General features: G+C 32.9%; 1 protein-coding gene, 1 long non-coding RNA gene and 1 pseudogene across 2 annotated transcripts; 1 reads left to right on the forward strand and 2 right to left on the reverse strand.

Annotated features, from left to right (window-relative positions):
* Positions 1–2,195: 2,195 nt before the first annotated feature.
* LOC110272291 (uncharacterized) lies at positions 2,196–11,166 on the reverse strand. Its single transcript, XR_015883726.1, has 4 exons — positions 10,927–11,166; positions 4,097–4,298; positions 3,690–3,931; positions 2,196–2,736 (listed from the first exon to the last, which is right to left on the reverse strand). It is a non-coding gene; the product is annotated as an uncharacterized LOC110272291 (long non-coding RNA).
* A 6,412-nt stretch (positions 11,167–17,578) lies between these two features.
* On the forward strand, positions 17,579–21,677 carry LOC148565782 (rac-like GTP-binding protein RHO1; annotated as a pseudogene).
* Positions 21,678–23,717: 2,040 nt separating this feature from the next.
* Positions 23,718–23,993, reverse strand: LOC148565783 (auxin-induced protein 15A-like). The gene has a single exon (XM_088488646.1). The coding sequence runs from the start codon at positions 23,991–23,993 to the stop codon at positions 23,718–23,720; it is 276 nt and encodes a 91-aa protein (XP_088344772.1).
* Between the last annotated feature and the right edge of the window lie 543 nt (positions 23,994–24,536).

Genomic DNA, 24,536 nt, shown 5'->3' on the forward strand with positions numbered 1-24,536 from the left:
TTTTTGTTATAATTTTTTAATGCTTCTATTTTTTCCTGTTCTGTACTTGAGTTGATTCTGTTCTTTGATTTTTGATTCTTGATTTTTCACTGCATCTATTATGATTCACCATAGCACGCTATTTGATGTTATTTCATATATGAGTGTTTCATTTATATCATAATTAGTAATACAACTCTAAATCTTTGAAGTTTGGCTAATTATAATTCATAGAGCATGTTACAAATCATTTTTATAAAACTCAAAAGAAAATTGAAGAGCTGCATTCCTTTTGAAAATTGAAACCAAATTAATAGTACTGTTTTAACTCTTTCCTAGTAGTCAATAGCAGAAATAGGCAGTTGGTTTAAATATGCATGTAATGTTACAAAGAATTTGATCCTTGTTACTTATCTAGCTTAAATTTGTATTGTTTTTACCTTCTTGACTAAACAGATTTTTGTCTCTCTTAATGACTTTTAGTTTATCACTGTAAAATTGATGAGCAAACCAGAGAGTTTTAAGGAACTAAGACAGCGATAAAAGAAGGAAATACTTGCTATTTAATTCTTTGTTGATTGTCATTATCAATCTTATATTTGGTTTAATATTTCTTCAATGGCATAGAAATAATTTTATTTTTTGTGCCTTAAAATACTAGTGAAGTCACGATCATAGTACTAAATATGCTTTAGGGATTTGTAAGGCTACTAGGTGCTGCATTCAAGCTGGAGAAAGATTGTTGATTTATGAATTTATGAGCAACAAAAGCTTGGACTTCTTCATATTTGGTTTAATTCCTGCTGAACCATACTCTTCTTTTCATTTAAGAATGATTATGCAACTCTTAAAGCCTCATTAGAATATTAGTCCAACTCATTTTCTTTAAAATAGATTGTGAGAAGGGAAAGCTACTAGATTGGCCAAAGCGTTTTCGTATCATCAATGGGATTGCCAAAGGTCTTCTTTATCTTCATCAAGATTCAAGAAATAGAATAGTTCATAGAGATCTCAAGGCTAGGAATGTTTTGTTAGATGATGAATTGGATCCTAAAATCTCGGACTTTGGAACAGCAAGAAGCTTTGTAGGAAATGAAAGCGAAGCAAATACAAGACATATTGTTGGAACTTAGTAAGTGGCTAAGTAAGCATTTATATGACATGTTGATAGGAATGAATAAGATCGTTTTTTCTTGATTTGAAATTGTATGTTGATGTTTTGTGTAGCGGCTATCTATCACCAGAGTACATAGTTGGTGGGCTGTACTCAACAAAATCTGATGTCTATAGCTTTGGTGTACTAATATTAGAAATATTTAGTGGGAAGCGAAATAAAGGATTCATCGATATTGACCATTACTTTAATCTTCTTGCCGATGTAAGAATTAATTTTTCATTTGTCCCTAATATTTATTTACATTTCTAATCACGTAGCATCATCTATCTAGTCAAATTATTCTCATTAGACAAGATCTCATTGTTGTTATCACAATATCTAAATATATGGATATATATATATATATATATATATATATATATATATATATATATATATATATATATATATATATATATATATATAAAGGCATGGACATATTTAGCCAAAGACAAGTGCTTAGAAATAGTTGATGCATCGATCAGAGACTCAATTAATTTGCCAGAAGTCATAAGAACAATTCATGTCGGTTTACTATGTGTGCAACAAAATCCAGAAGATCGACCAAGCATGTTATATGTGCTTATGATGCTGAGTAGTGAATGGGAACTACCTCAGCCAAAGAAGCCAGGGTTCTTTATTGAGAGAGATGTGATTGGTGACCATTCTACATTAAGCAACAATGAACTCACGGTTACTCAGGTCCATGCGCGTTAGAATTTGATTAAAAATTTATTCTGAAGGATCTCAACATTAAGCTCAAGGATGATATTGATAATTGGCCAATTCAACTTACAATAAATGACATTTCTCATAACAGTAGCAAAATACTTCAAATGGAATTTGGTACTACTGTGAAGTGCTTGAATAGGAGTACTTGTAACTATGATTCAGGGATGGTGTTGAGCGTTGATATTTTTTGGTTATGAGTCATGCCTATTTATACTCTATGAATGGGGTTGAAGTTGAAAAGAAGTGCACACAAAAATATGAAAAATACCCAAAAATAAATTCAGAGGAAGGAACAAAGTAAAAGAAGGAAGCGTAAGAAAAATATCCCTTTGGTGGATCCTGAATCTAAATAGAAATGAAACTATATAATAGACAAGAAAGTGCACTCAATGAGGTATAGGTATATGCATAGGTATAATTATAAGAACATGTATAATTATAAGTAAGAACATGTTGTAATGATATATACATTTAGAGTGAACGTTTTTCTTTTGCCTTAAAGTATGTTAAACTCTAAAATAAACTATCTAGCATCTAACAATGTCAAAAATTTCATTAGCTGAATTTACTGCACAATTCCTTGATGAAAAGCCAAACTGATGTGGATAAAAAGCAGGTCCCTTGGCCTTGGTAATGGTTTCTCACCATTCAGCATTAGAACTATGGCTGACATGTCTGGCCTATTCTCTGGTCTCTCTTGTACACATAAAAGCCCTATGTGAATGCATCTTAGCACTTCAGATTCTGCTACAGCAACTGAGTCAGTTAATGATTCATCTATAAGCTCCAATGGCCTCTCTTCACACCACAGCCTCCATGCCTAGAGCACATGAAAATTGAACTTTTGAATTGTGAGATCACTTTAGAATCTGCAAACAAAAATACAGTGAGATTAAGTTGAATAATCTTTAGGCTTACATGCCCAAGAAGGTCAAGATCATTATCATAAAAAAAATCCCTATCTTTTTTTAGCAAAAGCTTCTACTAGCCTCAGTCTGAAGGAGCATGTTAGAGATATTAGTCAAGTTAGAGAAAGTTAGTTAGAGGTTATGATAGTTGTCACTATACTGTTAAGAAGTAGCTATACATTTGTTTAGTTTGTTAGACACTAATCCTTGTATAAATACACACTCACCAACTTGTATCTAGTAGTTTTCATTCTCATAAAAAACAGCATTCCTTCACTCTCTTTGTTCTCTCTCTTCAATTCCTTTCACTCTCTGATACCTTCAAAAATAAACAGGATATTTGACCTACAATTCCTTTCACTCTCTGATACATCAGCAATTTTTTTTTACTCTTGTTGCAAATCCATGGCTATAATAAGTATTGCAAACTTCTGCCTTCTTCTATGTACTCTTCAACTACCAAATATTAGTAATCTCAGTGTTAAGGAAGCTCCTAAAATAGAAGCCTTAGAACAAATAGAAAAAGCCTGAACTAGTATATCTCCTATAAATAGCAAGCTGGTTTTATTCCGTTATTCAATATATCATCTAGGAATTTTTACACAGATTTTGTTCTTCTAATGTCTCATTTTGTCCTTAGTTGTTTTGCTTTATTAATTATCATCATAAATCATAAGTATATATTAATTTTTGCATTTAGTTCTTACAGATGTCCAAAGAGAGAATAAATTATTCTTTATAAATATATTCTGAATTTTCTTGAGTATATATCTCCACTAATCTTACAATCTATATAATCATTCACAACCTAAAGAATAAGTTTCCTCTAATTTTCAAATTTTCAGGCACAAGTATTTTACTGAGCTGTAAAATTAAGAGAACATGTGATTTAAACCTATCATCTTAGTTCTTACCATAAAAAATTATTGTCCTTGGAAGACCCTGAAAATTTTGGATCATCTTTGCCGTCCCGTTCCACACTGGTACTTGAGTCCAAACTACCTTCCTACAGAGATTCCTTAACTCCTTGACTATCTGAAAAGTCTGCAACTGCATCTAAAAATACCTCATCTTCTGATCTATTTATTTTATCTCCAATTTCACTATCATCCTTCTCCTTGTTGCCTATATTCAAGACCTCTGGACCTGACATAACCTAATAAATAGAATATCAGCACAAACATAAAACAACCTAGCCATTTTAGAACATAGCACTAATATCAAAGACCATTTATACATAAAAAATCATATATTCTCACCAAATCAACACATTACATTAGACACTGCATATTTACACTCTGAAAAAAGAAAAAAAAATCACTTGGGGATTTTTTTATCATCATTAGAACCATGTCCATCATCTGAGCCGTTTGAGCGAGATTATTCCTCGGAGGAACACAGCTTGTAACCTTCAATGGTTCCACAGATCTTCTTGTGAGCACGCCTGTGCTTGGCACTTGGATGTGGATTCGGGAAAGGCCATCGACATTTGTGACAGAGATGAACTCCATGACTCTCATGCCCTATAGATACCAAGAAAAAAGAACAGCTTAAAAATATCCCAACTAACAGTTTAACAAATTTAATCTTTCAAATGACCTCAGATATAATTTTCATAACCAAACAACCCAAAATCTCAAAAAGACGGGCACTTTTCATAAGGGGGAATAGAGTTTTCATATAAAAAGCATTAGTAACTAGAGTTTTCCTATAAAAAGCATTGATGATGAGAATAATAATAACAACAACAACAATAACAATAATGATAATTACAACAGTTTCTGCTCAAGATATCAAGATCATATTAACTAACCTTTTGGATCATTGATAGCCTTAGATCCAGCACAGCACAGTGAAAGAACTTGAAGCCTCAAGGATAACTTCAGAATAGATGGACTCTCATGATTATAAAAGAGTAGGGTCATCCCCACAAGAGAAATATGCTTTCAAGAAAGACGATGCCACTGAACTAAAAGAGTATAAAAGAGTATAAAAGAACTAAATTTCAATCACCAAAAGAGTATAAATTCATACATAGTCAAATAGAGACTACCAACACAAACGTAAACAAAATATAATGTCGTATGTCACTAGACGGTTCATATGCCCACAAGAAAATAATAAAAACAAAAATAATAAAAAATATCCTATGTTGTAAATCTAATCCTGTGAAACCAGTCCTAATTTTTATAAATTGATAGCACAAGCACTTGAAAGGAAGATATAATCAACAATTTTAACATGCCTAAATTAAAAATATAATATATAGATTATAACTCTATGGCTTTTTGTTGTTGATGACATCATTCAAAAGTCCAGCCCATGTATTGCTATCACTGGGTCCACTAGAATACGACGAGACATGAGAAAACTGAGGATATGATGTAATTCCGGCAGTAGAAGGATATTGGTTGAAGTACGCCATGCCATTTGGAACAGGATGAAAAGGAATAGGGAGGACTCCACCATAAGGTTGATAAGGAAGGACCACTGGATAATGATTCATAGGATATTATGGCAATCCTGGTATCTTGGTTGTGGCTGCATCTGGAACTTCGGTCACTTCTATTCCTGATGTGTTGGTCTTATCTTTTAATATCTCTTGAGTTAGAGTAATTTCTTCGGTCTAAATATAAATCATAAATTTTAAATAATTACGATACAAAATTTAAAAAATAAATAAATAAAGAAACTAGTCAGACAAGCTAGAGTCGAGTAAGAATTTTCTCAAAGTGTTGGCCTCACTCACCCTTGAACTCTCAGTTACACTTATGGTATTGGATTAATATAATTTAAATTCAAATTAAGACTTTAATTTTCCTTCTTGAATTATCTAATATAAATTATTAGATATGCGAAATGTTACCTTCTGTCGACTTTTTTTGCCATTTGCTCTAATCTTCGGTGTCTCTGTCAATTTAGATACAGACTTCTTGCTTCCACAACCCTTGAATTTTTTGTAATAGAATAATAAGAAATAATATAAGCACTATGAGAATAATATGTTGAAAATTTGAATTGAAATGACAATAAACTTGATAGATGGTATAACATGGACAAGTACTTACTTTAAAATTATTGTTATTGTGCACGAGTGTGTTTTCTACTGATTTTGTGTTCTGAGAGAGAGTCTGTTTATTGGCATCACATTCTTCAACCTGCTAAAAAAAATTTTAAAAATTGCTCAAAATATAGCATTATTTAATAGTTCTGCGAAAGACACTAAAATAATAGGTAAGCATAAAGTAACTAATTAAGCAAGGCATTATATTAATACCATTGGTTCATCTTCAGCATTTGAGTATTCGGCGGGAGAGTCCTCCTTGGCGAGTAATGGACATGTCCTAACGAAATGCCTGCTTGACTTACAATGCGAACATCTTCGCCTCTTTTAGCCTTTTGGAACCTTTCTTGGAGCCCCTTTTGACTTCACAACAGCTGGATCACCTATTAGCGCTGACGTGGGGAAAGCCTCGCTTGTGCATCACCTTTATTTTGCACCTTCGAAATTAGCTTAAGTAACTCACCTGAGTCTTCCCTATAGTTGGCTGAATTTTTGGAAGAAATATCACAAAGCTTCCAACAAATAGATGCCATTGCACCGCATCTAAGTGTGGGCACTATATTATCAGCGGTGTCTTGCTCACCAATTGAGCATATAAAATCACTTTTTGCATTTCTTGTCCATCTTTTCAGGATAAGAGATGTAGAGACGCATTTTGCATTGCGATGCTTCAAGACCCCAAAGATGTGGGAACACGGTAATCCACGAGTCTCAAATAGCCTGCACTCATACGCAAACAGGTCCTTGTCTTTATTGTAAGATACTTTAAATTCCCATTGCTGATTAAAATACTCACTCGTGTTGTACTCAACAATGTCTCCACTGTTTAGGCATTCAGTCACATTTAAGGCACCTGCTGCTTCTATCTCATCTTTCACAAGTTCAAAAATATTTCTAATATAAAGTTCAGCAGCTTGTTTCTCAAAACTTTCAAAGCACGTAGTCAAAACAAAAAACTTATAAAAGGTTTCAAAGTCAGCAGTAAGATGGTTGTTTCGGTAATGCCTTAGTAATTCACTAAATTTATGCATGAATTCAAGGAGACTGGTTTTACTGTCAACATAGTTCTTCAATAATGAATGAATTCTCTCACACTGTGATGTAGTTCTTATGTGGCCAAAGAAGTGCTCCCTCAAATATGCGGTAGCCCACTTCATTCTATCATTATAAATGCCCTGGACCCATTCATTCTCGGCAAGTCCGTATTTGGATATGATTTCGTTCCATCTCTATTCAAATATTTGTACGGTAAACTGTCCATACAATACATTAAAATTGTCCCAAAAATGCTTGTTTTTTATATTCTGTACCGCATTACGATGGAGATGCAATACACAAAGGTTGTGTGGTATACCAGAAAATACTTCTAAGATAGCCTTCTCATAGCACGGTCTCCGTCTGTCACAACGCCTCTGGGTAGTTTTCCTGACATGATTTCTGAAAATTCCTTCAGTGCCCACTTGAAAGTTTCGGACCTTTCATCTGAGAGCAGAGTGCATCCAAAGATAATTGTCTGGCTATGGTGGTTGGTCCCTGAAAATATAACTAAGGGCTTGTTGTATACATTTTTCTTGTAAGTGGTGTCAAAAGCCAGTACATCGCCAAAACATTCGTAATCAACAACGCTTTTTCCATTAGTCCACACCAAATTATCCAACCTACAATCCTTTAAGGTGAACTTTCCTAGAAATAATGGGTCATTGTCTGCTTTAGAAAATAGATAGGCCAACGCAGCAAATGCATCACCGTCTTTCACTTTGCCACGCCTAGTCTTACTAATGTGGTTATGTAAGTCTTTGCTGGTAAAACCCACTTTATCATATCCACCTTTTTGGGAAACCATGTAACCCATTATGTGGCAAGTTTTAACACCACATGCTCGCAAGCTGTCTGCTTGTGTTTTATCGGCCTCATCAAGCCTACGATTCGCGGCAATAAGATGTCTGTACTTAGGTAGATACAGTGGATGATTGTGTTCACTCTCAAAGACACTGACTTTCCACTTACCCGTTCTATAGTGACAAATGAACCGAATCCTCGCCCTGCAGTTGACACGAGTAATTGCCCTATGCTCCCTTTGCCGATTGTCCATTTTAAGGTGCTTCCAATTTCTTTCTCCTGCTTTATTACAAACCAACTTTCTTGTATTAATGTTGCCATTAGCATCCACTGCATTCAAGTCTTTCCGGGACGCAAATCCATAGCACTTGGCATATTTGACATAAAATTCACAAACTTGAGATTCTGTATCAAATACCAGTCCCCATATGTCTTCGATGGTCAAATCAGTTATCAACTTTTCACAACCATCAGTATTAATTATATCTGCCTCTGCTTCATCTACAGTTACATCCACCATATCATCACTTTCATTAGAACTGTACTTATACTCAACACTTAAAACCTCAGATTGATCACCTTCCTTTATACGACTCTTTGCCATCATTCTCCATGACTGAACTTAAAATTTTAACATGTTAGGTACTAACTAAATTCTAGGAGAATGGAATAGGCAAAATGAACTAAATTTTTTTTTTTATTAAAATTATTGGTCAATCAAATTCTATGAAACCTAAGAGCTATTAGTGCATAAGAATGTTAAAACAGTTTTTAATACTTAAAAAAATTATAATAAACATGTTTATAACGAAGAATAATTTATTTTCTTAAATTCTTTAAAATTTTATAAAATATTTTAAAATAAAATAATTTATAAATAAAAAATTCATAATAAACATAAATATAATAAATAAACTCTTTTATTTTTTAACTTTAAAATTTTACATATGTATCATAAAAAATTATTTTATCCTAAACATCATTAAAAATACTAAATTACCTAACTCAAATTTTAGAGACTAATAGTTCAAATTTTAGAGACTAATAATTTAAATATGTACTCCTGATTCCAGATGCAAAATCAAAAACAGACAAGGGGATCAAAATCAATAAACTGGGGAGAAAACTAATCAAAATACATTATTTATATATAAAGAAAGCAAGGAGATCAACAATCTTCAAGTAGGCAAAGAGCAATAATGCTGAAGCAAAGTAGAAATTTTCAAATCAAAGCATCAATATTGAAAGCATTTGCACTTATGTAGTTATGTTAGCATATGATAGATATCAAAAGGCAGCTTCATCCACAAGGATCCACTAAAACCCAGATCAAATCACATTAAAAGGAAGTATTTTTAGGCAACCCAAATGAAAAGATAAGACCCACAAAAGGAACACAGGTAGAAGTAAGAACCTTGCTGGGTACAAAGAATGATGGGAGAGTAACTTGTGATTACACTAATACATAAAGGAACAGAACTATATCAGTTCCATAAGAGTATGTTTTTGGTATACTTTTAATTCATCAGCGTGAGGTCCATGAAGATTATAACAAGACAACCATATAATACAATCCTACATTTAATGGGTAGTTCCTATCAAACAATGACTTGTTCTTATTATAATACATACCTCAAATTTCAACCCCTTGTTTTACGTTCTGTATCAACTTCAATAGTGAGAATAAGAAGAATTAAGAAGTGAGGTGGTCTTATTCTTTGCTTGTTGGTTTGGATATCTCAAAAAGTTCTCAGCTTTTAACATGTGGAAGTCTAAGCTCAACTTCTAGGTGTTTTCTCAAATTTCTTAGTCATCCCTTGCATTTTCTCAACAGGTTCAATTCAATTTCCTTCTGAATTTCTTAACATCATTCAATTGTTACGAATACGGCTTTGGGCAAAGATGAGACAAAGGTAGAATTCTAAAAATAAGGCAATATTTCTTGTGAAATTGACTGTATTTGTTGTTGTTAATTACTTAGTTATCTTATATAATAGTATTATGCAGGAGAAGATGGCAGAAACCGAGTTTTTATCACTAGTGGTGAAGTCTCTAACAAGAGATGCAGAAGAGAGGAAGGAAGCAGTGGGACTGCTGCTAGAACTCTTTGATCTTCCTGCAGTTCGAGGGCAAATTGGAAGAATTCAAGGGTGCATTGTAATGTTAGAATGATCTTCCTGCTTGAGGTTTCCTTTATTGAGTTCTCTCTAATCATTCTTTCATTCATTATTAATTTTGGTGAAGCAATTTTGAGCTTGCAATATGATAATATCTTAGGTTGTATTGATAATTGAGGATAACATTTGTACAGTAGAGTGTATAAACCACTCAAGTTATTTATTTTGAAAATAAAAGTATCATCTTTTTCTCTTCTTATTCTTGTTTATGGCAACTTTTTCTAGCTTTTGTTGAACTTCAACTCTACAAATTGTACAAATTAAGTTTTCCAGAGAGAGAAGACAAGAATTCAACCATTCTCACAATGGCACCATTGAAGGATATCCTTAAATATGTTGGTTGGTTTATAGGTTTAGTAGTTGTATAGTTGTATTGTTTCTAGGGAATATAATAAAGCAACCAATTTTCTAGATCAGCAACATAATAGCTATGTCACAAAATTTGATACCTTCTATTTACCAATATGCAACAATACAAAGGCTATGGGATCAAAGGCATACAGATCACTACGACTTAGTGAGGAATATGAAAGAATATATTCACACATCAACAAACAAAATTACTAGGATCAACAAACAAAATTTTGATACCCAATTTAAAAAAGAAACTAAAAAATTAATTCCTAAAGTGGGTCACAAGATTTACATCCTTAATCATCACAGGACCAACCTCAGAGAGAAGGTCCAAGCATGGTGGTAGAATCTCTTTGGAAGCATGGATTGAGCCATACTAAACCAATAGGAGCAGTTTTAACATGGCAGGAGCAATTTTACCATGGCAAGTTTTTATCTTCCACTCAATGACTAATTTATTAAATCAACCACAGCAAAACACAATATAACAATCAAAAGGTAGAGAACAACACCAAAACAATAATTTCTCAAATTAACAAGTTAATAAGATCAATTAAAACTGAAAATCAAAATAACAAGAACAATTAACATTTTAAACTACAGCAAACTAACAACAAAATAAGAACTAGAAAACATACTAACCATGAAAATAACAATAAAAAAACAATAACTGAATAAGTAATACAAGAAAGAATAGGAAGAAGAAAAAAAAATCACCCTAGGATGGAGCAGTTCTGAAATTCAAACAGTACAAGGAAAGGGAGGAGCTTTAAATCGCGACAGAGATCACTGAATGGAGGCAGACAATGGCGGAACGGTGGCTAAAAGGCCGCGAAACAGAGGCTGAACAGAGGCTCGAACACGCGGCGTAGAGAATTGAACAGAGGGCTAAGCAGCTCGAACAAGAGTTGACCAAAAAGGGCAGAACAAGGGTTGTCCAAAAAACAGACGCAGAAGCGGGTGATACATATTCAATGTGTATATCCTGCAGTAAACCATTATACAACTAATGCGTATTAGAAACGGGTGATACATATTCAACTATTAATTGTTTTCTTATTAGTGTAAACTCTAAGAGTTCAAACTACAGGTCCCTCTATAGGTGAGCCATAAATACTTTGAAACTTGAAAGCAAAAGCTTTAGAATAAATTTAATTTTGGTGTGTTGCTCTTACTCTTCTGCAAACCTTTTTCTAGTTTGTTACCTTAGACATCTACCCTAAATTCTGCAATTCACCCTAAAATTCAAAGTGCAACTCAATAACCCCTCTTGTATATTCAATATTTACTCTTCTCTTTGTTCCAATTTTACAAAAACTTCCAACAATTTTGAGATTTCACTTAAGAAAAAAGAGACTGAGAGACAATAGAATATGTATGTGACAGTGTGACACTGTTGGTTGGGAAGTTTTGGTGAATGCAAAGTTATAGCGACAAACACTGCACAACAAACTGTGAAGAAAATTTATACCTAGGGTTAGTGGAAGACAGGGAAGAATGCAGAGCTGGCGGCGACAGGGACAGTGGCTGGCAACAGGCAAGACAATGACTGAAGGGGTGGAAGGGTCGAACAGAGCTGGTGGTGGCGGGAAGACACTGCGCGACGGCAAGTGGAGCTGGCGGTGGCTACGATTTCGACGGCTGACCGTGACGGAGAGTTGCTGCCCGAACAGAGTTGGCTGACGTTCGCTCCACAGAAGTTACAATGGCGGCGGTGGCTGGATGGAAGTGGCGCCGGAAGCTCGCGGTGGAGACTGGAGACATGAAAACTGAGAGCAAGAAGTTAGAGTGGAGGGCTGGAGGCTCGAGAGGAGACGGCCATAGGAGTGAATGGGTGGGTGACTAATTGGGTAGGGTTCCTTTCAGCATGCAAACGCAAAACATAGCGTTTTGGGAAAAATTTAGAAAACTGACCGGGTCACGGTTCGGTTCGACCGACCGGTTCCCGGCCGGTTTGACGGTTCAATTTTGGTTCTTGAATTTGGCGATTTTGCCTTCTGTCCGAACCGTATTTGCTAATGGTTCCCGGTTTGATCGGTTCGAACCGGTTTTTAGAACATTGGTTTTGATATATGACCGATTCATTTTTTATACCGTTTCACAGTTCGACTGACCGGTTCGAACCAATTTTTAGAATCTTGGTCCGAACCGCTTTTTCCCTCGGTTCATGATTTGACCGGTTCGACCAGTCAGTTCAAACCGTTCTTAGAACTTTGTGTTTTTCCCTTATTCCAAAAATTCGGCCAGGTGACGGTTCGGTTCGACCGACCAGTTCTTAGCCGGTTCGACAGTTCAATTGCGGTTTTTGAAATTTGGGGTTTTAACATTTGTACGATTTGTTTTTTGTAGCGGTTCATGGTTCAATCGATTCAACGGCCGGTCTGAACCGATTTTCAGAAGATAGATTATAACCATTCTTTCATGTTGTTTTTATTTTAAAATACTTAATATATTTTAGTATCAAATTTTCAATTAAGCTTACAACACAGAAGTGGTTCAAGGAATCTAAATGCTAGAGTGAAAATTAAGCTTTACCTAAATTCAACTAAAATCGAACGAAAGACAGAAACATTAATTTTCAACAAGAGTCCATAAAAAATATAGTGCATAATAATTTTTTAAGTAAAAGAGATGAAACTAACAAGTCTTAGTAGTTAATATAAACTAAACATGACTACATGATAATTATGATTATTTAATTTTTGTTTGACACCTTTTGTTTATACTTATTGTAATTCCTGGTAGCAGATTCAATGACATTACGCAGCATCAAGTTGTGAGGCCTTAGAATCAAATCCAACGCAAGTTGCATCCTTGTACCATCATTATCCTGAAAAATATAAATAGTTTAGGTTACCAACAAAACCATAGACATTAGCAATTGAAGTACTTTTTTTTAGCTAAAGAAAATTACATTTATTGTATAACTATACGTCTTTCTGTAGTTTTTTATCTAGGTTGCCACCCATACCCCACAATCATTACTGTGTTAAATAAGACGCGGCGAGCTTATGCAGATAAAAATTTGAAAGAGAAAAACACAAATACAGATATTCCTTACGAGCCAGGAGCTTGTTCTCCTGTTTCTAGCATATCCACAAATGCAAAATCAAGTATCCTTGGCCTGAACGAAGTGTTGTATTCATAGAACGAGTCATACTTGAGTATATCTTCCAGATATTTTGCCTATTTATATAGGAAAAAAATTAAATAAAGGACGATATTTGAAACCTAAAAAAAATGTCATAAAAGTGAAAATGGAGAAAGTTAATTTACCAGCTTTACTATACTCGATCTCTTTTGTTATTTATCTGTAGCAATCGGTAGGGAGTCTAGCAGAATTGTTTGATGATTGCACAAAAAAAAACAACTAGATACCAATGTGTGTTGTTCTCGTTGACAGGTAAAAAAATCTAGTACCAACTTTCACGTATTAGAATATTACTAGATACAATTTTTTTTAAAAAAATAAAAGGTATAGATCAGTTCATAAAGATAAATGCCATTAAATAATAAAAAAAAATTAAAAATACAATAAATCATATATCTTTTTTAGACCTTCATCAACTTTTTCCATAAATTTTTTTTGATAATATTTCAACAGAACTTCAATTTTGGTATCACATTGCAGTATGCATTGCTGAATTTAATAGTTAGGGGCTAAGTCAGTGACACCAATTAAGTAATAAGATAAAATAAATAAAAACGGTAACAAGCCTGAAAAAGACATTGCGTACCGAAAACACAGCTGGCAAATACCAGTGTGTTTGACATCCTATTTCTTTCTCTTGCATGGTTAGCATAGTAGCCACCAAATCCAACACCTATGTGGTAAATAATAAATATATTAGGAATTAAAGTATGCTAGAGATAGCAGTTTAATTATGCACTTACATCCCCATGTACCCACTCCTTGGGAATTAATGACTTGAAATTGTCACGAGTTCCGCTAAATTTGTTTGTTGTCGCCAATACTTCATCACTACAAATACGAATCACATTAATATTGAACTATTTTTTAAATTTTTAATAGATAGATAATGAGATATTTAACCTTCTTTTATTTGGTGCAAGCACATAGGTTGCCATTTTAATATCTAAGTCATCCAAATCCATGTATGCAGGAGGCTTAAATAAAATCGGGATCCACTGCAAAAAAAAAGGTGAGATCACTAAGTTATGTAACCATAGAGGATTCATGCGAATGCTTGTGATATGAGAACTTACAGATGGCCATTCAATTCTCCGTTTATTGTGCTCGATCTTTTTCTGGTTTAGGGTAGGCATGCTAATAGAATATCCACTTGGTGTACTCTTTTTTAAGAGTGCCTTTTGCTCCTCAGTTAGAGATTTGTGTGAGGTCTCTGGTGGAGTTTTTTTATTTTTTAAAAAGTTGTCTTTAATGGAGGCAGCCTTCACACCAACCTTATTTTCAGACAAATGTGAATTCCAGACAATTCTTCTCTTGGCCGTAGATATCTTCTTATCGCGTACACTTATCTGTTTTGATGCCTTTTTATTTGTACCAGAGTCAGACTGATGATGTTGTGTAGACTTTAACAGTTTAAGAATTTCATCTGTATCTCTTGGATTAGTAGATTGAAAAGGATATAAGAGAGTAGGAGGCTAAAAATTTGTGACAGTTGGACCTACAATAAATGATGGTGGGAATATATTGTATAGTGATGGATGCATGGTTGTCAGATATTGGTTAGAATATACTGCAGCAGTATAAAAATCGGGGTACATAGAATACAAAAATTGGGGTATGTGAGGTATATGGTTCAAGTACGAATAATCTAAGAGTTGGTTATCAATAGCATTAATGCTAACATTTCTTGTGTCTCTCTTGTTCTCGCTACGTTGAGGGGATCCAGATGATTCTCGCTTACCCATATCAAACACTCAAGCATATATGTAACACAATTAGAATTATAATGTGAATATAATTTGCTAATGATATGTTGAGGAGTGTTTTTATATATAGAATAAAATTTTGTTTGTTTATTCTTTATTATTAAAAAATATCTTTCAAAAATATTTTATTATTTTATATATATATCATATAATATAATTATAAAGAATGTGTATCTACGATTGTAATTTAAAAAGATTTACTATTTAAAGTGGATATTATTTTTATTTATAAATTATTTAAAATAGATATTATTATTCAAATGTATTATTTTAAGTTGATATTATAATGTACATGATAATATAATGTGAAAAGCTTTGCGTATTAATACATAATATTTATTAATAAATATTTAATTTTTTTAAAAGATCACAACATTACCAAAACATGCTAATTTTAACTTTATTATTCTATGTGATAATAAATACGTAATATTTAATAATAAATATATAATATTTTTAAAATTATATATTATTGTAAATTTATTATTTTTATGTCGAAATTATTCATAATAGGTATTATTATTTAAATTTATTATTCAACGTGACAATAAATATGTAATATTTTTAAGTTACTGAAAATTTATTTTGTTTATTAAAACATGATTTAAAATAGATATTATTATTTTAACTTATTTTAACTTATAACTCTACGTAATACTAGCATTTAAATTTGTAATATTGATTTAGATATAATATTAATTTTGACGGAATATATAATTTACTTATAAATAATATAATTGATGTGATTTCTGTTGATTATAAACTAATTAGATTGTCAATAATTAGAATGAATTTGCATTTAATATAGATTTAGCGTAAATTGATATATAATAACAACTCTCTTTTATTATTGTTATGTATTTTTATTCTCAAACACATAACACTACAAGCTAATTACAATGGTAAAAACGCGAAGAAATAATCGAGCTACTTCTGTTGAGGCAAGTTCTATTCCTAACATGAAGATCTGTCAAGAATCAACTGAAATTTTGAACAAGTACGTACTATTTTTTTTTGCTTTCTTGTATTATAAATTTATTCTGAATGGTCTTGTATAATTTGTTAATAATGAGTATATTTATTCACATCTTTGATTAAAAGAATAAAATAGAAATTATGTTGATTCTTTTAGAAAAAAAAAAAGATGCTTCCAATGCTCACTGCTCACTGCTAAATTTTCTTTCTTCTCTTTTTCTTTTCTTTTTCGTTCCTTTTTCTCACTGATTTTCCAAAAAAATTTTCTCTCACTGTTGATTTCCTTTGCTCTCTACTTTTCCGGCGATAGAGGAGGAAGTAGAAGAGTATAAGGATGAAATTTCTCTACTTCTACGAAAACTCTTTCTCTTCACTTCACTTCACTTCTCTTCCCTTCAATCTTTCGTGATCAACACGAACTCTTTCTTCTTCATTCAAACAACAAGCACCACTCTTAATAACATTCCTAATCCAAGAAAACCTTCTAGCACAACAACAATATTCTCTCTTTATTCTTCTTTTTCAACAAAAGGTACTTTCTTTCTTCTTTTATTAATTTTTTTAAATTTTTCCTTAGTTCTCATGTACCTTCACCTTTTTTCTTTTTTTAAGGAATAGTAAAAAGAAAAAATTTCTCTGTTTTTATGATTTTTAAGTATATAGTTGACTCAAATTTTTCTCCTTTTTTTCTTCCCCTTTTTGAAGTTGTTTTTGTGTTTGATCGGTTAGCTTTGATGCATAAGCTTATTCTGATGATGACGAACTGTGTTACTATAGTTTGGGGCTTAGTAGTGGTGGGGGCATAATTTGAGAGTAACTGTAGTTTTTTTTTTTTTTTTAAATTTTTTGGGGTCAAGTTGAAGAATTTTGACTCTGCAATTTTTGTTTTTTGACCATAAGTTGACTATGTCGATTGTAGGGTGTAGTCTTAACCTGGTTTTTGCAATGCATGATTTGCTGAATATTCTCTATTTCTAATATCTATTATTTGTTTATCTTTACTGGTATTTAATGTTATGCGTTTATGGCTACTATGATGGTGATCTTGTGATTAAGGTTGATGGTAGACTGTGTTTGGATTTTGGAACTAATTTGATTGTATGGTCCTTTGTCAATTTGGGAATAATTTGGCTGCTAAATTTTCAAAGCATCTTTTATGTGATCTCTGTTGTGTTTGTTACCTTCCTATATGTGCTAATAGATATAGTTGTACATATTGATATGAATTTTTGTGCTATTGATCTGAATCTCGAAATTTTGTTCTCAGTTAGTTGTACATATTCTTCATGTTAATTATATTTTTGTATTCTTTTATGTAAAAGCTAAATGGACTTTGGTTTTTTCATAGTGAATAAAATGAGATTTTGACCCTGCAAGCAATGTTCTAATGTTACAGTGAACCCAATCCATCATTGAAGAACAGAGTGACTTTAGACTCATTAGTTAATTCTGTTGAGCAATTGACCCAAATAGTCCAATGGTGTTTAAGGTCTTTGGTTCCAATTCTAAGACTCTTAACCAACAAAGTAGTGCGTCGAATAATCCATTGTTGCTATGCTGTATTGAGAAGGCCAAGATAGATCTGTTCATTGCTAAAAAAAGGAGAACAAATTCACTTGCTCTAATCAATATTCCTGGATTAGAGCTACCTAGTGTGAGTACTAAATAATAAGTAGTTTATTATTATTATTATTATTATTATTATTATTATTATTATTATTATTATTATTATTATTATTATTATTATTATTTCACTAATAACAGTTTTTTTAATATATTTAGTGGGTGCAAGTCTGTTTTAGACCAACAGTTTCAATGGGTTTGGACGAAACTGAACTTGCAATTGCAACATACTTTTATGGTAATCATTTGATGGATAAGTAAGTAAACTCAATTAGTTTTATTTGTTAACGGTATTGTTGATTTGTTTAACTATTTTTATTTATGTTAAATTATCTTTGGCAGCTACGAGGAGGATATAGTATTTTCAGAGTTTACAGCTCACAAAGATGTATTCAGGAGCTTGATGCCAGAAAAGTCAATCATTTCTCTTGTGCTAGACTTAGTAGCAGATATGATGAGGATAGAGTTGACCAGAGAAAGTGGTTATTGGTTTTTACCCACAACTTTTGCGGTCAGTAAATAGGAGTGTATACTAAAATAATATTGGTAGTTGTTATTTGTATTGCGCATATAAACTAGTGGCTGAAATAATGTAGCTGTCAGAGAAGACAAAATTGGATCCCAACCGTCTATCGCTTTGTATCACATATGTTTATTTGGGCAAAGTTGACTGCTTAAAAAGAGTAAGTTTATCTCATTTTAAATTCATATTAGCAAATATTGGCATAAAATAATTTTAATAACTAAAATGACTTTCTCTTGATTAGGTCTTTATCCTTGTATCTGAAACTACTGATGAAGGTCATGAACACTGGTACCTCGTAGTGATTGATCGTGTTAAAAGACAAATTATTTTGCTAGACCCATTACCCATTGGGAAACAGTTCAAGCGAAAGAGGACAGCCTTGAAATTAGTAACTATATTTTCTTTTTTTTTGTTAATTATCTACATATATGACTAAAAAAGAAAAATCTAACATAGTCATAAACAGGCCATTTATTTGGACGAGGTATTGGAAGATCGTTCATTCTATGACTTTGAGACCACTCCAAATCTGATTTCTTCACAATTTGAATTTGAAGAGCTAGAAGGCCTTCCGACCCTCGAAGCTGGATCGTAAGATCGTATAATTAGTAGTTATTGATATGAAATTTATGCAATTATATAATACTCTAATATAGCTTCCTCGATATGTAGGAGTGACGCGGGTGTGTGGATTGCTAATTGGATGATAGCTTGTTTTGAAGATGATCATTTTAACATAAAGGTAATGTTATGCACTAATCTTTTCCTTCGTTCTTTCTTTTATATTTAGGTAGTTAAGCCTAATGTGTAATTTTTTAAATTTTATTAGGTGGATGATGAGGTTCCCATGAAGATTGCAGTCTCACTCGTGTTAAAGAATCATAATATGATCAGCTATAGGGTCAAAAAATGCCATTAAAAATCTTAATAAGCTGTATGATAATCACCATCGTGATGATTATGAATTTTCACAAGATTAGATTTACAACATAGGATATTTATTATTTTTTTATTTTTTATTATTTTCTTGTGGGCATATGAACCGTCTAGTGACGACGACATTATATTTTGTTTACGTTTGTGTTGGCATTTATTTGCCGAATTATTTAATGTCTCCATTTGACTATGTATGAATTTATACTCTTTTGGTGATTGAAATTTAGTTCTTTTATATGAGATCTGCTATATTGGATACTATTTCGGAAGAAAAGGATGAGGTTAACCTCACAGTTAGTGATTTTACTACCTTTGGTTTGTCATCCGAATCACGTCCTGAAAAAGCTGAAGCCATGCCAGATGTATTGCCTGAAAATGATATCCAAGCTGGTGAAAATGTAACAGATTTCAGTCTGACATCCGCTGCATTAGATACTAATTCGAAAGGGAAGGACAAGATTAGGTCTAATCAAGATGAAGATGAAATTATAACCCCTTCTGATGCTGTTGTGGGTGAAACATGTGAAGGGGAGTCTAAAATGGCAGTTAAGGATGCAATGAATGTTGGCTCGTCAACGGTATCAGATCCCCACAAAGCTGAAGTGATGCCAGATGTATTGCCTGAAAATAAGATATATGCTGATGAAAATGTGAGAGATTGCGTTTTTACATATGAACTGGGGGACTAGTTTGAAGGGAAAGGATGAGATCAAAATAGATGTTGAAGAAGTTGAAATTATAGTCCCTTCGGATACTGGTGTTGGTGGAAATGAAGTTGACAGGCCTTTCAGTTAAGGAAGCTATTGGAAAGGATTTACTTATGCTGGTTGAGGATTTTTCAGCAGAGAGAGTCAAGAAGATGCTGGACATGGCACTGCAGGGTATGTCTTTTTTCTATTCACCATTTTATCCTTTTTTTTTTCAATTACTTTGGAACAGGCCAAGAAGATTACAGTAGATTAAGACCTTTAAGCTGTCGAGGAGTTGATGTATTCCTGCTAGCATTCTCTCTCATAAGCAGGGCTAGCTATGGAAATGTTGCCAAGAAAGTAAGATTGGTATATACTTATTATTATTATTGTTCTTTTTTCTCTCTACTCTGGACTAATTTTTTCTTTTCCTCCTTTTCCAGTGGATTCCTGAGTTGAGGCATTATGCTCCTGGTGTTCCAATTATTCTTGTTGAAACAAAACTTGGTTAGATTCTTATTCTTTCTTTACCTTCTTGATGTTTGATGTCCATGTTATCTACCTGATAACCTTCAGCATGATAGTAGTTCCGTGATCCTGTGAAGTTTTATCTTATTATCATACTAATTGCTGTCTTTTACTCATACTATGTTTCTTTCATTATTAGAAAGTTGGGGAATAGATTTTGGATTCCAATGTCATTGCTGTTATTTTTTTTCCTTTGATTGCTTGTTATTCAGTAGTGGTTTAGAGAAGGAAGTTCATCCTCGAAGATTACCTAATTCATGACTTTAATCAAGAATTGATTCAGATATACCAAACCATTTCATGGAATGCTTTCTTAATTTTTCCCTTTACCTCCTTGTTTAACTAAAAGGCTAATGTAATGATTGTTTTAAAAACTAAATGGCTGTTGATAAATCTTGAAAAAACCTTGATTTATGAAGAGTATTAGGAAGTTTAAAGTGACAGAAGATTGCTACTACCTAACATGAGTAATTTGCCATGGTGGATCTGGTGTTTCCATAAGTTCTTTTCTTATTGACTCGTTAGAATTTCCATTTCTGATAGTCAATAACAAAAGTAGAATTTCTATTCTGAAAATTTTGTCTCTAGTCTCAATTTTTCATATAGTTTCTTTTGGAATTTGTCTTCTCTCATATATAGTGCTAACTTAATTATACGTATTTAATGCTTTCATTGTAAAGATGTCATTATTAACTTGCTTGGGCATTTCTTGACAACCAATATGCGACTTGTGTAGATCTTCGAGATGATAAGCAGTTTTTTCAAGATCATCTTGGTGCAGCGCCTATCACCACAGTGCAGGTACTTCTTAGCTTTCATTGCTTCCATTACCAATATCCATTGCTATCGCTTTGTGTCTTATTTCATTTCCTTTTAGCCTTCAGTTGGTGATCATAAGAGAGACCATCTGCTTACTTTATACATTAGTGATCTGGTTTTCTTTCTTTGTTGAAGGGTGAGAAACTGAAAAAACTTATCGGTGCTCCAGTTTACATCGAATGTAGTTCAAAAATACAGCAGGTACATATATGTTCTCTACATCTATAAAAGTTTCAAAGGTTAGATAATATCACGTCCCTAACCATATCTGCCTTTGAATACAGAATGTGAAGGCTGTTTTTGATGCAGCCAAGCCATCAAAGTAGTTCTCTAGCCTCCAAAGTAGAAGAAAAAGAAGAGAAAGGGTCAAAAAACCTGTTCCATATTGTGATCTTCTCAGTTCTAAATTGGTAGTTGGCAGAGGATGACATGACTGTAGCCATTTCTTGGTAGTCTTTGCCATTCTATATCTTTGCAGCATAACACATGATGGTGTTGGTGTTCCGGAAACATTACTGAACCAAATGTTCAGACGAGAGGGACAAGAATCCGAGGAGGGTATTAGTCTGCTCATTAGCAGAAAGTTGCTGAAGCTGATGAATGGAGACGTGCGGTATCTGAGGAAATCTGGCAAATCATCTTTCATCTTAACAGTTGAACTGGCTGCTTCCCAGAAATTGATTGCTTAAAGTTATAGGAAAATAAAGAAATACTTTGAGTTTTTGTACATCAGAAAAGCAAGTGTGCAAGAAATCACTTTTCTTGTACAACATACCTTAAGAGTAAGAGTAACATAATCTCAACTCTCAAGTCTTAACGCTTCTGTAACTCCTTGTACGGTATATATATATATATATTCACGTTATTCAGCTATTTATATAAACTATTATATATTTATATTACTTACTCTTCCTGCAATTTTAGATTATTTAAGAAGCACTTTTAGTAATCAAACATTAAACAAGTCTCTGAAATTGCTGTTATCTCGTCTTTACATGCTTAGCTGTAATATGATGAGGTGTGGTTTCTTTTTCTTCTTTTTCTGATGTGAAAGAAGCACTTTTAGTAATCAAACATTAAATATTAAGCATATTGGTCTCACAATCCCTTGCAGCGAGGATGCATTCCTGAACCTCACTTGTTAATTGAGTGGGCAGTAAATTGTGCTCATAGAGACTGACATAGATTAGTTGAGACAAATTTTATACAGAAGGCTCTTTCTTTTTATTTTGAAGATTGTCCATTTTGGTCTCTTCCTTGTATCATTCCTTTGAAAGTGTAAAAGTAGCACATGAATGAAAGAAAGTTATTGCATCTCATTTGTTGACTAATTTATTTTTTATTGGCTTTATTGAATATGAATCATCTTTTATATCTTTATGCAGCAATTCAAAATTAAGTTCAACATTGTTTTGAAGAAATTCATTGAAGTTGATGATTCATTTCATTTAAATTAGAATTTTGAATGGCGGTTGAAACTACAATTGTAAATCTGTTATGAACTCACAGTTTTCTTACATTAGAAGTGAAAGGAAGAGACATTCCATGTCATTATAAATAGTAACACAAGCTGGAGACATTCCATGATTGAGTGTCACGAACTTTAATTTTCACAGTGATTCTAGTTTTGCAGAGGGCTGTGTTATAGAACTACAAATTCATATCTTAACCTTTAACATCTCTATTTGCATTCATTTTTGAACACATAGATTGCTCATAATTTTAGAATGCAGGAAAAAAAAAGGTGAAGGGAACATTTAATTATCCAAACTTGAATCCAATTTTGATTTGCTGCATAAATAAGAGATGATTCAGAAAATTTAACCAAAAGTTAACCATATATTGAGTAAAATTGCAGTTGACCTTGGATGAAAATAGAACTTAAATCAGTTAAATGTAAGACTGGTATTTTCTTTTTGAAAATGTTAAGGCATTGCTAAAACATCAATAAAGAAAGAAGAGAACAGATATATATAAATAAATAAGCCATACATCCCATGTTAGAAATTTCTTTAGCTATAAAGGAGATGTTATCAGTTGAAATTTACCCTTTGTTAGTGTAAACTTGTATTGGCAGGTGGTAGAATCAGCTTCTTGTGTATCATTGGTGCCATGAATTAAAATTTTCTATAATTCTATCCCTTTTTTCTATATTAAAATCTTATAATTTTTTAGACTTGAGAATTAGTGCAACCTATGAGAACAAATGAACAATGAAGTATAGTTTATCTTACACCAGGCAGAATTGTTACTACTAGATACTGCATATGGTTCCGTTTGAAGAGGTAAGTATTTTAAAAAAAAATGAAATACTAGAGTAGTTGAATTCTTTCTTTGTCATTAAACCAATCAACAGAGGAAACACTTTGAACTTGTCATAGTAATGGTCATTCTTCTTTCATTTACTTTAAAAAATGTGTAATCTTTACAAGTAACCTATTGTACAAAATGTGTGTACTAATCTATGTCAGTCTCTTACAGCATGCGATTCATCGTCAATTCAAGTGAGAAGTGATTTGTTGGAAGACATCTTTACTGCATGGAATTGTTAGACCTCCCATAGGATGATCATATCCAAACTCTTCCTCAGCTTGGCTCAACAAATCTTGGATTGAAGGTTGGTTCAAGTATGAAACGGGGATCACAAACCGCTTCTGTTTCTCTTTGACATACACTGCTAGATGCTCCTTTGGGACTTCCGCGGATTTTGAAGCTGCTTGGCTAGCTGAGAATGATGATGTCCTTCGAATAACAGGTAAATGGAAACCCATTTTTTTCTAGTATGTATGTAATAATATCTGCAAGGGAAACTTCCCAAGTTTAAAAGAAGAATGTGCTTTTAAGTGTTTGACACTTAAGATTGTCAATGAGTTGTGTTGTTTTCGAAGGCAAGAGCAACTGTATTTAAGCATATTCTTCTCACCACACCCTTTTGCTTGTAGTACCCCTTCTCTGCCAAGAACTTGCTCATAACCTTAACAATGATTCCCTCACGCAACCAATAGTCCTTCCTGTTGATTTTCTCCTTTTTCTTCTCCTCTTCCCTTATCAATTCTTCCAAGGTTGACTTTCCTCCACCACCACTCTCTTTTCTCTTCAAACTATTTCCCGGATTCCTTTCCTTGCATTTATCTTCCTCATCAAACACAGCCTTCTTCGATGAATTATCAGAATTATTAACAATGGAGTAATTCACAGTAAAAACAGTAAGATTCACAGATTAATTAACACTTATTCAACCCATAACAAGTTCACAAATTAACTAACAACAATTATTAAATAATTGTTATAAAAAATACCTAGAAGCTAGAAGC

This window comes from Arachis ipaensis, chromosome B5, assembly GCF_059453495.1.
Source record: "Arachis ipaensis isolate K30076 ecotype BB chromosome B5, ASM5945349v1, whole genome shotgun sequence".
In the NCBI taxonomy this organism is placed as follows: domain Eukaryota; kingdom Viridiplantae; phylum Streptophyta; class Magnoliopsida; order Fabales; family Fabaceae; genus Arachis; species Arachis ipaensis.

Bases quoted from the DNA above. Each gene is read 5' to 3' on its own strand.
- LOC148565783 (XM_088488646.1), bottom strand. From the start codon at position 23,993: ATGGGTTTCCATTTACCTGTTATTCGAAGGACATCATCATTCTCAGCT.